At 42.1% G+C, this 15,162-nt stretch overlaps 1 protein-coding gene across 2 annotated transcripts; it reads left to right on the top strand.

Moving 5' to 3' along the window:
• Positions 1 to 1,048: 1,048 nt before the first annotated feature.
• LOC147639770 (putative trehalose-phosphate phosphatase E) lies at positions 1,049 to 12,662 on the top strand. Of its 2 annotated transcripts, XM_086773840.1 has the most exons (12): positions 1,049 to 1,210; positions 3,208 to 3,603; positions 3,788 to 3,928; positions 4,034 to 4,105; positions 9,973 to 10,095; positions 10,351 to 10,407; positions 10,559 to 10,660; positions 11,034 to 11,111; positions 11,204 to 11,273; positions 11,372 to 11,442; positions 11,572 to 11,664; positions 11,896 to 12,662. In XM_086773840.1, exons 2-12 carry the CDS (start codon positions 3,319 to 3,321, stop codon positions 11,947 to 11,949), a joined length of 1,146 nt encoding a protein of 381 aa, XP_086629966.1. In that variant the 5' UTR covers positions 1,049 to 1,210; positions 3,208 to 3,318; the 3' UTR covers positions 11,950 to 12,662. The 2 variants fall into 2 exon arrangements, with proteins under 2 accessions (XP_086629966.1, XP_086629977.1); XM_086773851.1 differs by lacking the exon at positions 1,049 to 1,210 and having other exon boundaries at positions 3,464 to 3,603; positions 3,783 to 3,928.
• Positions 12,663 to 15,162: the final 2,500 nt, after the last annotated feature.

The raw sequence follows: 15,162 nt of genomic DNA, 5'->3' as shown, positions 1-15,162 counted from the left end.
GAGACCAAGGGCATGCCCAAGTAGGCATAATTTCAAGAAATTGGCTACTTTGGCATTGTGCCTCAAAATTGTGACCTAGGGGGTGCTTATCTTCGTCACACACATAGGCATGATTTCAAGAAACTGGCTACTTGTATGCTACATTGAAAGTGATCATCGGACATGTCATGTGAAGGTGGCTAAAACCTTCGCTATGTAGTTTTGAAAACTACCATTGTGCATACAACTTGTAACCAAAAACACGCCTGTCTCCATTTAAGTGTACTTTGCCAACTACTAGGGTGGGCATGTAGTGTCCCTCCCACCAGCAATGCAAATAGGCTCTAACGAGGCTTTACCATGGCATAGTTTATTAAGAATAAAGGATGGCAGCACATTTTTCATGTAACTTGGCCATTCAAAATTGTGAACAGGGCCGAAATCGACGGAGTCTGAATTTTCTTTTGAAACTTGGCCATTCATGCAAGATTGATGTGCAAGCAATTCGGGTTGAATTTCAATGCACATAAAATCTCCACGGTGAGGTAGGGGTTTTCTGACGGCCCAATCGAGCTCTGCGTGGAAACCATCCCTAAGTTATAGAAGTGTGAGCACGTGACAGCAGGCCCCGAGAGACATGAGAGACAGTTGAGATTATTAATTATTAATAATAATAATATTATAATTAATTTTAAAGTAGTGTGCAAGCGACACTTGGCTTGCAAAGAGCAAGATGTGAAGTGGCTAACTGCAGGCAGAGCCATCCATAGTGGATGAGGCATGACAGCTGTTGCCATTAAGGAACACGTTGTCTGCCAGCAATAATGCTAGTAGCTAGGTGGTGTGGCGGGCCCACTTCAAACCACGAGCTGGGGGCGCAGACTGACGTGGATCCAACCCACCGCGAGACTAGCGCCGCCAAGGAGGCGTAGGAAAACAGAAATTTTCCAACATGCAGGAAGCTTCGCTATGTCCGCCGCGTGGGACCCGTGCAACCTCGCCACCGCCACCGCCACCCCACCACCACCTTCTTGTTCCTATTTATATGCCGCGGGGTGATAGCTTCGACTTTTTCCTTCCCTCCCTGCGCTCTCTCTCTCTCTCTCTCTCTCTCTCTTCCCTTCTGCGTGCAGCACTGTGAGCTTGCAGCCTCTCTCTCTCTCTCTCTCTCTGCATCCTGCAGCAGCTCGACGCCCTTCGCACCAGATCTCAACCACAACTCTCCCTCCCGGTACGTTTCCTCTCCCCCTTTTCTCTGCATTCTCACACCGCTTGGGCGGTGGCGTCGCTTGAACCGCCTCTTTCTACCTCTAGAGTCGCGCTGCCTCTCATTGAGTTTATGTAAAATGTTCTCCGCTCAATGCACATTCTCATCAAGATCTTGTTCTTCAAATTCGCACGCAGTGAACTTAATGTCCAATCGCTGCGGTAACAGGATCACATGTTCTTGTTCAAGCTACGATCCCACAGTAAGGGAATGTGTGTGTGCACGCGCGTGTATGTGAGTGTGCGCGCGCGCGTGAGAGCGCGGCTCGTGTTTAGGGAACATAATCCTCCCTATGGAGAAGAGTCAGGAGAGGGGCCTCTCAGCGCTAAGTGTATTTGGTTTTTAGGACAAGTTTGTATTTTAATTTTTGGGAATGTGCTCTCTCTCTCTTTGCCAAAACACTTTGAGTAAACTGATAACGAAGTTTTATGGGCTTGACGAAGAGAGAGAGAGAGAGAGAGTTTGGGGAATTTGTGACCTCAGAAAGAGATGGGAGGAAACAAATGTCACAAGGCAGATTCCCAGTAACCTTTTAGAGCCATATATACAGGTCGTAAAGCTGCAACAGTACTCAATGCACATTCAGATGTACGTATATGTGTGCGTGCACACATGTCTATGTAGAGAGAGAGAGAGAGAGAGTTTTATTTCCATTTTTATGCGTATGTTTATGTGTGCGTGAGCCTGTGCGTTATGCGGTTATATGTATATACATCTATGGGAGAGAGAGAGTATATTAACGTCTGCAAAAGACCTCTCAAGGGTTTGTGTGACCATAAGTGGTACAATGATACCATGTGTGTACTAAGCAATGGAAAAAGTACCTGAGAGAAAACAAAAAACAACTATCACTAGATCATATATGATCCGGTATATGAGGTAAACTGGCCATGATCAACTTATGGTAATGCCCGCCTCAGCCAATACCCATCTAATGGTCAAGAGGGGCCTCTGTGATGGAAGCATGTCGAGGCGAGTGGGCTCTGATGTCGACATATGCAGACTACAGAAATCTTCCTTCATGTCGGGGGTGCCTCTTGATATGCTCTCTTAGTTCTACATCCCTATGATGCGGATGCATGTAGACTGAGAAATCTTCCCCCCGTCAGGTGTGCCTCTCAGTATGCTGTCTCAGTTCCACATCCCCATGATGTTTGGGCTCCATTAAATACATGCCCAGGCTTCTCTGATCATCATAATGCATCACCTGTGCAAGTGGACTAAACCCCTCTCAGAAGAGGCAATGGAATCTCCCCTGTATTTCGTAGTAGGCTGGGCAGCTAAGCATGTAGTGCACCTTTTCCTGTGGTGCATACTGATCCTCCGGTGTGGTGTAAATCAGCTCTGCCAGTCTCGACTCTTGAGGCGGTGAGGCGATTGCTGGCCAATCACGATATGCATGGCATATGACATATCTGCCTGTATATGTATCTCGGCTGCATGTATCTCAGGAAGTGGTTCCTGTAAAACTTGGATTTGGTATCTCAACCGAAACTCTCAGGAAGTGGTTCCTGTAAAACTTGGATTTGGTATCTCAACCGAAACTCTCGGGAAGTGGTTCCTGTAAAACTGGGATTTCATGCCAAGCTATGTGAAAGGGGACACCCATGTCCAATGTGAAGCCCTTGTAGATCCAATCGGATAATCTGGTTGATCTCCTGCCGTGAGGAATCCAAACTATATTGAGAAGAGGGGTGGAAGGGGAGGAGATGATCCATTGGGAGTCTGATCAAACCACTCAACTACCTTTGCGGAGAGAGAGAGAGAGAGAGAGAGAGTTTTTTACCTTTGAGGGGGGGTGTGAGAGAGAGAGGGGGGAAGAGTTTTTCTTTCGTATGTCCCTGTTTATAAAGCCTTTTAAGCATCAAAACACCGGTGTATAAATGCTTGGATGACATCTTATCTTATGTTTTTCTGTCCCGAGTTGTTTTGTTGACCTATTGCCTTTTCAAACATTACAGGTGGGTTGATCTCAAGGCCGTGGCCTCCTTAAAAGGAAATCAGGCGGGCAAGTGACTAGAATATCTACCAAGTAACAAGTTGAATATATACAAAGGTAGTCCTGGATTGGCATGGCTCTTGGGTCCAAAGATAATGGAGTTATTGCGGACGCTGCACTAAGGGCACCATCAAGGTTCCACACAGCAGTCTCCAATTCCCCTTTGCACATATACCCTCCCACATCGGGGTCCACATATGCGTATTCAAAGATAAGGTTTATTGCTGGAAAGAATGACCTGGGACTCGTCAATGGATGGCTGGATGCTATGAAGGCATCCTCGCCGCCTCATTCTAGGTGTTTGAAGGGGGATCCATTTGACAAAGCGGTGGTTGATTCGCAATACCGGACCTGGATTGTGAGTCAACTGTCCCCCAACTTGTGCTGGTGTTCTTGTTTCCTTGCAGAATCTAGAGTCTTCTAGAAACTCATGTTTCTCTGTTAACAATGCTTCATTATGTCTATATTTGCTGTGATATGCTTATTATATCTATGGCATTTTTTTTGGTGTGTGTGGGGGGGATGTTGGGGGGAAAGAACAGTTAAAGTATCCATCTGCCTTGAGCATGTTCGACCAAATTGTGGAGGTGGCCAAAGGCAAACAGATTGTCATGTTTCTGGATTACGATGGAACATTGTCACCGATTGTTGAAGATCCCGAGCGAGCATTCATGTCAGAAGCGGTACCGTGTTTGATTTGTAAATGTGCTGTTTTTGAGAAAGAAAATTCATAGGGATCTTTTAGTTAGATTGAGTTTGTTTTGGTTTCTTGTTTCGAAATTTCCCAGATGCGGAATGCTGTCAGAAGCCTCGCCTCCTACTTTCCAACTGCCATTATATCTGGGAGATGCAGAGAGAAGGTAAGATCTCATGTTGTTGGTTTATTTATGGTTTTAATGGAAATATCTTTAAGCATGAACTTGCACCTACTCTTGAGTGTTGATGATGTGGGGGCATATATCATAGCACATAGTTTATGTTATGCATGGTAGAGTTGATGATTTGAAGCTTGTGAAAAGTGTCCGCGGGGGTGCAGCAGCGTATCGGACCAGAATACGCAGGAATATGTAACTGCTCCATATGGGTGATCGAACGAGATAAAGCACAGGAATATGGGACGAAGAAAGGAAAAAAAGCTTGTCACTCTTATGGAGTGAAATAGCACTCCAGCTTCTGTAAGTTTTGGATTATGGTGGTTCATAATGATCAAGAAGCACCATGGTGAAGGATAATGGAACACTTAAGCTAAGAAGATTAAGAAATGGATTAACATAAACATAAGTGTGATTAGTATAATCATGCACACATTATATTAGCTGAGTTGCCTCTTAAATAGGCATCATAGGTACATTGAAGAAACTCATGGTCATGAATCTAGAGGGCATCTCCTACATTATCTCCTAAACCTCCTCCATAAAGCCTAGAATCTATCCACCACTCCATAACTCATGGACTCTGACTTTTAACTCAACTACTCGTGCTTTTACATGGATAAAATCATAATGAACCTTAGTCCCTTGTTCCCTAATGTCATAAAGGATATTTTAATCCAACAACCCCCCTCAATGAAATATCAATGACTAAAGTTGATGACAATGCTAGTCCTATTTGCCATTTAAAATAATGGACATGATGACCATACTGGTGCCCGTAGGTCTTACTCGAGTTAGGTTTACAATGCCATTTATGATGCTAGATGCCAGATCCTAGTTATGTTTACAACTAGTTTAGGATATGGGGATGATTGATGAAAGAGTAAGTTCTCTTTTAGAAAGCCCGGTCATCTTGAAGAAAGTTGGCCTCAATTGAGACTCCTGCTTCTTCCCCTGCTTCATCTCCACTTGAATTTGCTTCCTCTGCAAGGCTTTTTGAGCCTTTTTCTTGAAAAAACAATCTTTTTCTTCATGCTTAGATTTCTCGCAAAAGCTACAAGACTTCTTAGGAAACTCCTTTCTTTGAAAAGATCCTTTGAAAGATGTCTTGGAACCATGTTTCTTGTAGCCTCCTTGGTTAAAGTAAGCACTCTCATTGTAAATGTCTTGATCTTCTTCTCTTCTTCAAGTCTACATCTAGTAGTGAAGGAGAAGGAAGGTTGGTAAGTGTGGTAACAATGTTACCATACTCGTCTTGTGGTAGACTCTTTAGAAGCATTGTCACGTGCATCCGGCACTTGGATGCCACGTAGACATATCTGTACAGAAGGTGCAAGACCTGGGATGGAAAACTGGTCCCATGTGAGCCCAGTCCGGGGACGAGTCAGCCAAGGTTCCATCCCGGTCGTCTGAGGTCAGGTGTGCATTATCTTGCACGTGTGTCCAAGGTCAAGTGTGCATTGTCTTGCACATGAAGCAGTGCCAGTCCGCGCTGTGAGTCTCCCTCTGGAATGATGTCAGTTGTTCTGTATGTTTGGTCTGTGACCAGATGTCAGACGGCTGTTTAGATAGGTTGGATTTGCAGGTAGAAGGGGGCATCCATTAATGCTACCCCAGAAAGGGAAATATACCCCATGGTTGGGCAGGGGGTAGGCCTTAGGCCATCAATTGTGGGACTATTTTCAGTCAGCCGCCTGGGTTTAATTCAGCAGACCAGGAGGGGTATAAATACCCATGGCATAAAGTCAGTCCATTCATCTTAGATTTCACAAAGTGCTAAAGCAAATCAAAGGGCCAGGACAACCAAGGAGAAGCTAACGCAAAGGGGTGAAGGATTGAAGGTCAAGGACAAAGGATTCTCCTCAGCCAAGCCAAGAAGGTTCAAGTTCAGTTTTTTATTTCAATTTTGCATCATTCTAATAAAAGCAAATACACCATTCGTGGTGGGGGCTCTACAGAGGGTATTCGGGACCCAATACTGTGTCCTCTTCTCCCTCTTTTCCTCTCTATTTTTCTGCACATCTACATTCAGTTTTGTGTGTTAATTTCGTCGCAACAAGTGTGATTTCTGAGCATTGAAGTTACCGATCTCCCCCGAAGCCTCCGCATGTTACAAGCATTGCAGTAACTTCATCATCTTCAATGTGTTTGTTGATTCCTGCAAGTTGGGTTAGAATGCTCTTGACATAGTTTAGATGAGTGGGAAGAGAATCCCCCACATTCATTTCTTTGTTCGAGTCTTAGAACGAGCATGCTCACTTTTGACCCCTGCTCAAAAACAAAAACAAATTCTTGCAAATTGGGTTAGAATGCTCTTCATATAGTTTAGATGAGTGAAGAGAATCCCCCACATTTATTTTTAATTCAAATAACTTTATAAGAAGAGAGATTTTGGAGTTCTTGGCTTGTACTCCAAAAAATATATCAAGTGTCTCCCAAGCTTAAGTTTCTTTCCCATCAATATGGTGGATGAGATTATCACTTAATCCTAAAGCTATAATAGCAAGTGCTTTTTCATCTTTGGTTAGCCTTTGGTTAGCCTTTGGTTAGCCTTTGCATCCCTTGTGCTTGGTTTCTTACCTATGCCATTTGCAACATTCCACAAACCTTTCTTCATCAAAGTAAATCTAACTTTAGTTTGCCAAGTGTGGAAATTTTGTCCTTCAAACTTACCTATCTTCAGAAAATAAGGCATTGTAAGGAAGGTCTTACCTTTGGGATGAATACCCAAAAAGCAATATCTAGTCCCTTTACAAATTTTAATGGCAAGACAATCTAGAATTCACTCTCTCCATACACATGCATATTGTTGCTCAAAAAATCACTTAGCCCTTGCATAAGCACAGTAGTGTGGCTTCTTTTTGATCTTTGTAATCTTCTTTTTAATGTAGTTTCTATTAGATGATTCACTTGAGCTTGGCATAATGAAGGTTCAAAAGAGGAGTGAAGATGAGCTTCCACTACTAATGAGCAATGAACTTCTAATGAGCAATGAGCTTCCAAAACTAATGGACAATCACAATATGAGTTGATAGAAGTTTGTAACACCTTCCCAATAGCATAATCTTGATTAATTTTGGAATTAATCAAGAGATTTAATTGTTAATGATATTGATGGAAGAAGTAACAAGGCTTTGATACCAAATGAAGTAATTATGGTGGTTCATAATGATCAAGAAGCACCATGGTGAAGCATAATGGAACACTCAAGCTAATAAGATTAAGAAATGGATCAACACAAACATAGGTGTGATTAGTACAATTATTCACACATTGTATTAGCTGAGTTGCCTCTTCAATAAGCATCATAGGTAAATTGATTCTCTAAAGAAACTTGTGGTCATGAATCTAGAGGGCATCACCTACATCATCTCCTAAACCTCCTCCATAAAGCCTAGAATCTTTCCACCTCTCCGTAACTCATGGACTCTGACTTTTAACTCAACTATTGGTGCTTTTACATAGATAAAATCATAATGAACCTTAGTCCCTTGTTCCCTAATGTCATAAAGGATATTGGTGCATTTAATCCAACAAATTGAACCTTGAGCTTTCCATTTTTTAAAAATCCGTTGAATTTGTGGACACGCAGATTTCCTTTTAAGTCTTGGTCCAAGTTGCGGCCAGCTGGTTTTTGTTAATGCTTTTTATCTTAAGTGGTGCATTTGCCTGATCAACTAATGTGTGCACACATGCAATAGTGTTAGCCCTGAGTATGCCCCTCACCTCCGGTGAATTGGTAGGAACTTTGTACGGTGGTAACTAGTTTATTTATAAAGATGACAAATCTTAATGGGTGAACCTACAGCTACTCTTGGGTGGTGATGTGAATCGTGATAGTATGTAGTTTATGCTATGCATGACAGAGTTTATGATTTGAGCTTTGTGATTAGACTTTCATGGAGTTAAGGTTGTGCTTTCGTTTCTGTTTAGTTTGGGAAATAACCTGAACTTTCTATTGATTTTTGAAAGCCTTTGTGGTTTGGCTTATGCTTTTGGTTTGTACATCAAACATACACAAGGGGATTAGGGCTGTAACTTGTACCTAGTGTGCTTCACAAGGATCTCTCTACCAGCTTAGTGTGTAAAACTCAAAACCCATGTTAGTTCAATGGAGGTACTACACCCCCGCCCCCCCCCCCCCCCCCCCCCGCGGGTCCCCCCCAAAAGCAGCCCTGTGCGTGAGGCTAGATCAGCACCATGCACAAACTCCTCACCCAAGCCTTGGTGTCCCAAACCAGTAGGGTGAGCAACACCAAGGCGTGATCCAGGCCTTGACTCCCTAGGTCTCTATTCTCTTGTTCCAATCGATGAGCCTTATCCTCACTTATATAGAGGTTGTGTGAGGGTGCCCTGAACTTTATGCATCATTAGTTAGGAATCTACTAATACTAATTAATAATTTAATACTAAGTATCCTTCTTTAGAGCCACTAATTGGTGTTACTCTAGTTATGTCTAATTGGTGTTACTCTAGTTATGTTTTTTAAGGGACAGTGTGGTACGTTCCTTCTCATGGCTTGCATCTCTAGAGCTCTTTTCAACTGCACACTTCATTACCAGCTTTCCTCGCATTTTAGGCCTCACAATAGGGCCTGTTTACCTTTCTCTAACCTAGCCTCGGCAGAGTTTCCATCTGGCGGGCACATGAAGACCAGAAAGAGCCTCCTAAGATCTGTTTTTAAAATTTGCCCACACAGTGGGTCCAGCCCATGAACTAGCCATGGGACCAGCTTTCCTCGCATTTTAGTCCTCACAATAAGGCCTGTTTACCTTTCTCTAACCTAGCCTCGGCAGAGTTTCCATATAGTGGGCACATGAAGCATGTGACCAGAAAGAGCCTCCTAAGATCTGTTTTTAAAAATTGCCCACACGGTAGGTCCAGCCATGGGACATGACCAAGCTTCTTCACAAGACCAGATCCTGCAGCAACCCAGAATTTTTTTCAATCCATGCCTTAAAAAAACTACTCATATTTGTCCGATTGGTAAAGAAAATCTTGAAATTCAACCAGCAGATAGGGTTGACTTTTACGATTCTTGGAATCTAACTTTATGTAGACGAGTTGGTAATTGATTGGATACAATTAATTGGACCCTTGAGGGGGGGGCCCGGGGGTCTCAGGTTCAATCCCCACTTGTGGGGAAACCCGCTTATATTTTGTCTATGGATGGGCTCTGGACTCTCCCTGCACCTTGTGGGTCAAGCTTGGAGAGGAGCAACATTGTAGACTAATTAGCAGGATCTTTCCTCGGGAAAAAAAGTTGTTTATGTTTCAGATACTCTCACAAAAGATGTTGCTGTTGAAGAATATTATACAACATAGGGTTAAGCTTTTTGTGATTCTGATTGGGAGAACTTGGGTTCAAACACCATTCCATGCACTGCAGTGCCGTCATATAGTAGGATAGTTTTGGCTATAATTTTAAAAGACCTCTCTCTCGTGGATATTGAGGTCAGGTACACGGTCCATAAGGAGGACGACACATTATGAGCCCGGAGTCCCGGACACATAAGGTTCGTCTGCTGCCTCTTTATTATACACACGGTCTATGTAGTACATTAACCCTGTCTATCCTCTCGGCAGCTAGTCTTTTACTTTTTTCAAGTTGTCTTGACATCCAGTTTACTCATGGATCACATGTAACAGCTTTTTGGTCTTTGGGCTCATAAGACCTTTCCGGTCTTTCGTAGACGTTAATAATCTCTCTCTCTCTCTCTCTCTCTCTCACATGTGCGTGTACACGAGTGCACGCGCACAGACGCGAGCGTGCGTGCGCACACACAGGACAAGAAATTTAACATGTTCTCATTTGATTTTTCATCTAATTTGAACAATGCTTATGTCTTTCACAGGTTTTTGAATTTGTGGGCTTATCTGAGTTGTATTACGCTGGAAGCCATGGAATGGATATAATGGGGCCAGCTGAGGGTTCTAATGGTATAAAAGCTAGTGGGGAGAAAGCATTAGATGGAAAGGTTAGTTCTTAATGACATTGATTGGATGGTACTCTAATAAGGATCTTTCAGACTTCCCCCCTCGTCCAATTCAGATGCAGACAGGCGGGGGGATCTGTTTGTAAAGGCCTCAGGCTAAGGTTTTTTTTTTTTCCGAAGAGGGTGTCAGATCTGGAAATGGTCTTAGAAAAGTAAGAGAATGTAATAAGTCAGCTATCTGAACTATCAACCAAGCTTTGGTGTAATAATAATGTACACATTTGTGTGAACAATCAGGAAAACGAAGTTGTACTTTTTCAACCTGCCAGTGAGTACAAGACTACAATGGACAAGGTGAGCCTATCCAAAAGTAATCATATTCATCTATGTGTGTAGGTAATGAACTGTATGGATGCATGTATGTATGTAAGTAGGCATATGCTATTTCATTGCTCGTCTTGTTGTTGGCATATAAATACTCAAAACTATGTATCTGGATGTATAGGTGTTCAATATTCTTGAAGAGATTGTTCGAAAGGTCAATGGAGCAAAGATTGAACATAACAAGTTTTGTATTTCAGTGCACTTCCGGTGTGTGGAAGAGGAGGTATGGTGCACTTCAAATTTTGAAATAGTGTTCACATTTGTAATGATGTAACTTATTTTTTGAAGAGCTTGAACAAGGTAAATAAATAAATCAAATTCTAGATTGATTTTTATTATTTTGCCTTGTGCTGTCTATGCCAGCTAGTGCTCTACTTCTTTAGTACTGTAGTGCATTCTCCATGAGAAGTTTTTTTTTTCCTTTTTGATGGAAGCCAGACTGACTAGTTTGTGTGTGTGTGTGTGTGTGTGTGTGTGTGTGTGTTTTTTGGGTTTTTGGGGAGGAGAATCGGGATTGGGGGACGAGAGATGTGGATGCCATCCACAATGATTCTACATTGAAGCCAAACTAAATGGCTCTGTTTTTCATGTGCCAGGACTGGACTATTCTTGCAGAGGAGGTTCAGGGAGTGATGCAATCCTTTCCCAGTTTGTGCTTGACACAAGGCCGAAAGGTGTTCTAGCATGTACTGAATGTGATTGTATACCACCAATCAAGCACCCTTATCTTCTCAAACTTGGAAGTAATCTTTGAAACATTTTGCAGGTTTTGGAAATTCGGCCCTCAATGGCATGGGACAAAGGCAAAGCATTGGAATTTCTGCTAAATGCTCTTGGTAAGATGATGGTGATGATGATTAAGCCATGTGACAGTGGTAGGATGACAGCTAGACAAAAGGCATGTTTAATGAAGCCTACTTGTTTATGATGACAGGTTTAGGAGGCCGTGCAGATATTTTCCCCATTTATATTGGAGATGATCGCACTGATGAAGATGCATTCAAGGTTTCCATTCCTTTTATTTTGTTTGAACCATTTCTCTTGTTCAAAGATCCATTTCTCTTGTTCAAAGATCCATATGAGGCGCTCTATACCAATTCTCTTAATTTAGAGTCTTGGCTTGTTGTACTGAAGGTATTGAACAAACAGAATCATGGACTTGGAATTCTTGTCTCAAACGCAGCTAAAGAAACAAATGCTTTAAGCTCACTACGTGACCCATCTGAGGTAGGTGGTATGTCCTTGTTTTTCCTCTATTGAAGCTTGATCTACACCCTGTTGTGAGCGAGCTTGCGTGCATGCGTGTGGTGGAGGGGGTGTATTTGTGTGTGTGTGTGTGTGCGCGCGCGCAATGCTTGGCCTTACCCAGGCATTGTGGCAGGGGTTGGCTCACCTTTTGTGTGTTAACTATTTATTGTTGCATGCCCCTAAAAGCTTTGATGTGCTCCTATCATGCAGGTTTTAGAGTTCCTACAATGCCTGGTGAGCTGGAAGCAAAGGCATGAGCATTAGCTAGTGTAGTATCAAGATCAGCTACATCCTACATGTGCAAGGTGTTGCATAGGACTCAGAGGACCCTCTCGTTGTATAGAAGCAAAAGACTGGTGCAAAAGCTTTCAAAAAAGCTGAAGGGTTAAGAGATAGCTTTCCACCAGGCATCAGGACCTAGCAACAAAGGCCATTTTGAGAGGGACAATACACAATTCTTTTACGAATGTATCCAGAGGTGATATTGGAGCATTCTTATGGCATTCTTTGTCACATTCATTTGGGCAGCAGTATGTCAGAGAATAAATGGCACCATTGTGAAAATTACACTTACAGTCGCTGCAGGAGTGTTGTTGAGATGCTGGAGGATGAGTTTTTTACACGAGCAGAGTTCCAAAATTGGATCTAGGGTTTCTTCTCATGTCCAAACAGTAGTGCTGTTCAGGGTATGCCAACTCGTACTGAAACAGTGCGAGGAGGGATTGTCCCAACGTAAACTAGCTGCCGAACAGGTTTTCTAGAAAAGAAAATTATTGTTTTGTTGTACCATAGCCCAAATAAGGAGGTGCATTTTTGTACCCTTAAAAAACACACATGCACACATGCACAAGAAGTCCTGACATGATACGAGTGCACAGATCAGAAGAGAATGCTTAAAAGCATGCAATGTGGACCTACATGAGAATGCTTAAAACCATGCAATGTAGACCCACATGAGAATGCCATCTTTGCCACTTCATGTGTGACTCTTAAACATCTGCTTAGCTTTATATGTATATATGTAACACATTTGTTGGTGTGCGGAAACGGCCAGTGCTAGTCATAGATGATTTACGAAGCAATGCCAACAAAAGGTAACACAAAATGACGACTTAGCTAGCAAGTTACGTGTCATACTACTGGGGAATCGTAAGCAATCAGGAGAGGTGATGGCCACTTGTGAGCCTCGCTTTCCACCGGGTTAGTCCTGAATCTTAGGGGTGCACACAGCTAGCATAGTTAGTGTAGGAGCACACGAAAAACCTTAACTTCTTGTGCTGTGTTTTCACACGTGGGCTGCTCGACCTGGAAGGCCTTGCCCAGCTCATCCTCAGTGCTGCCCACAACTTGTACAAGCACCCCGTCCAGGTCATCAGCTGCAAGAAATCTATGCAAATGATTTTGTGGTTCATCCCTTGAATCTTGTACATATGTAGAACCCAATATTATGATTGGAGCAACCGCCACAGAAACCAAGAAGGGTGATTTTGTGGTTCATTCTATATTATAATTTTGAATTTTGATCATGCATGCATCGATGTGTTCTTGATCTCCTTTCATTTGATATTCCACTTATAGATCTATGGGAGATACACTGAGAGTTAGATCTACAGGAGGCACGTGGTTTAGATACTCTGAGAGTTGGATCTACATGAGACATGTGGGTTAGATACACTGAGAGTTAGATCTACAGGAGGCACGTGGTTTAGATACACTGATAGTTAGATCTACATGAGACACGTGGTTTAGATAACATCAAAGGTGCCTTTTGTGGTATTTTTGTTGTTGAATTGCTACATGGTTTACCTCCTAGCAAGGTGATTGACCATAGGATAGAGTTTTTTCAACTGGTGAGTTGTAGCTTACAAGATGAGTCAGTTTGAAGAGCATAAGATCGCTTGAGTTGGAGGAGTGTTTTTGGATGGGTTGGATTCACAAAAGCGAATCTCCTTTGGGGGGCATTGGAGCTTTTGAAGCACGAGAAGGATGAAGTTGGAGGATGTGTGTTAACTATAAGAAGTTGGATAAAGCTACCATAAAGAAGAGAGATCCCCTTCCCAAAGTAGATGACTTGATTGCTAAGGAAGATGTCTCTAAGATAGCCTTCCTTTGACATTATGGGCTTCTTGTACTACCTTTTGGATTCACGAAGGCTCAACCACGTTTCAACAAATGATAAATGATCTCTCTCCAGATTATTTAGGTAAGTTTGTTGTGGTATTCTTAGATAATATTTTGGTGTATAGTCTTGAGGAGCATGAAAGGCACTTCTTGGATATTCTAAGGTGTGGGAAATCAAGGATTGGCCAGTCCCTAAAATAGTCAGACAACTTCGTTCTTTTTTGGGATTCATTGTATTCCTTCAAAAGTTAGTGCCATACTATTTAAGGCTAACTTCGCTATCTACAAACCATCTCAGAGAACATGGGCGAAAGTCCAAAAGTACTTTTGATTGGAATGAAAATATGGATGAGGCTTTTCAAAGCCTTAAGATGAAGGTGAAGGGTTCACCTATCTTCGCTTTTTATTGAATCCTAGCAACCATTTTGTGATTTGAGACTGATGTTAGTGATTTTGCAATAAGAATAGCTTTTTTCTAGGAGAGTCGTATTCATTGTTTTGGCTGACCAAGAATTGATCAAGTATGTATGTAACTGGCTTGAGTTGAGAGAGAAAGGCAGGCAAGGTGGGTTGTGTTAATACAAGATTTTGATATGAAAATTAAATACATAAAAGGGAGCCAAAATTAGATTATAGATGCTTTGAGTAGGATTCATGAGATAAATGAATAAATTGAGTTTCATCGAGATTAGGGCTATTTTCCTTGAGAGGATTATGTGGAAACAATGAGCATTTTTCACGAATGAAGTCCATTGCTAAAAGATTCTAACCTTTGTTACATTGGTTATGAGTTCCTAATTTAAAATGGATTGGTGTTCCAAAGTGGTAAGGTTTGTTTATGTATAGTTGAAAAGAAGGATCATCATGATACTCATATAGCGAGACATCAATCCCAAGACATTCCCACTATGATTTAGTAAAACATTTTTTTTTACTAGCCAAAGATGAAGGCACATGTCTAGGACTATGTGATAAAGTGTCAATCACTACTCAGTGAGAATAAAGATTGTCACACAAGGGGTTGAGAACACCCATGACACACTTAAACTATTAATACAATTAAACAATAATGAAATGGCACAATACCACACAAGACAACAATGCTGAAATTTAAATCATCTGTATGATTTCATTGCTTGAAATGGCTCCCTTTATATGAGGAGGTACACCCTTGGGCTTGTACATCAATGTGAGACATATCCCTTTGCTCATGTGGCTTCATGCTAGGCTTTGCACTTTCTTGGCTACTCATTCTCACTCCCTACCTCTTTCTTGTGCTCTTTGGCATAACATTTCTCAACACCCCCTCATGGTGCCAAATCTTTGGGGTACTCAAGGTGGTCGGATGCGAGCTTT

This window comes from Cibotium barometz, chromosome 3 (assembly GCF_041138505.1).
Source record: "Cibotium barometz isolate CiBa-2024 chromosome 3, ASM4113850v1, whole genome shotgun sequence".
Classification (NCBI taxonomy): domain Eukaryota; kingdom Viridiplantae; phylum Streptophyta; class Polypodiopsida; order Cyatheales; family Cibotiaceae; genus Cibotium; species Cibotium barometz.
This window is presented reverse-complemented; position numbering and strand designations above follow the sequence as displayed.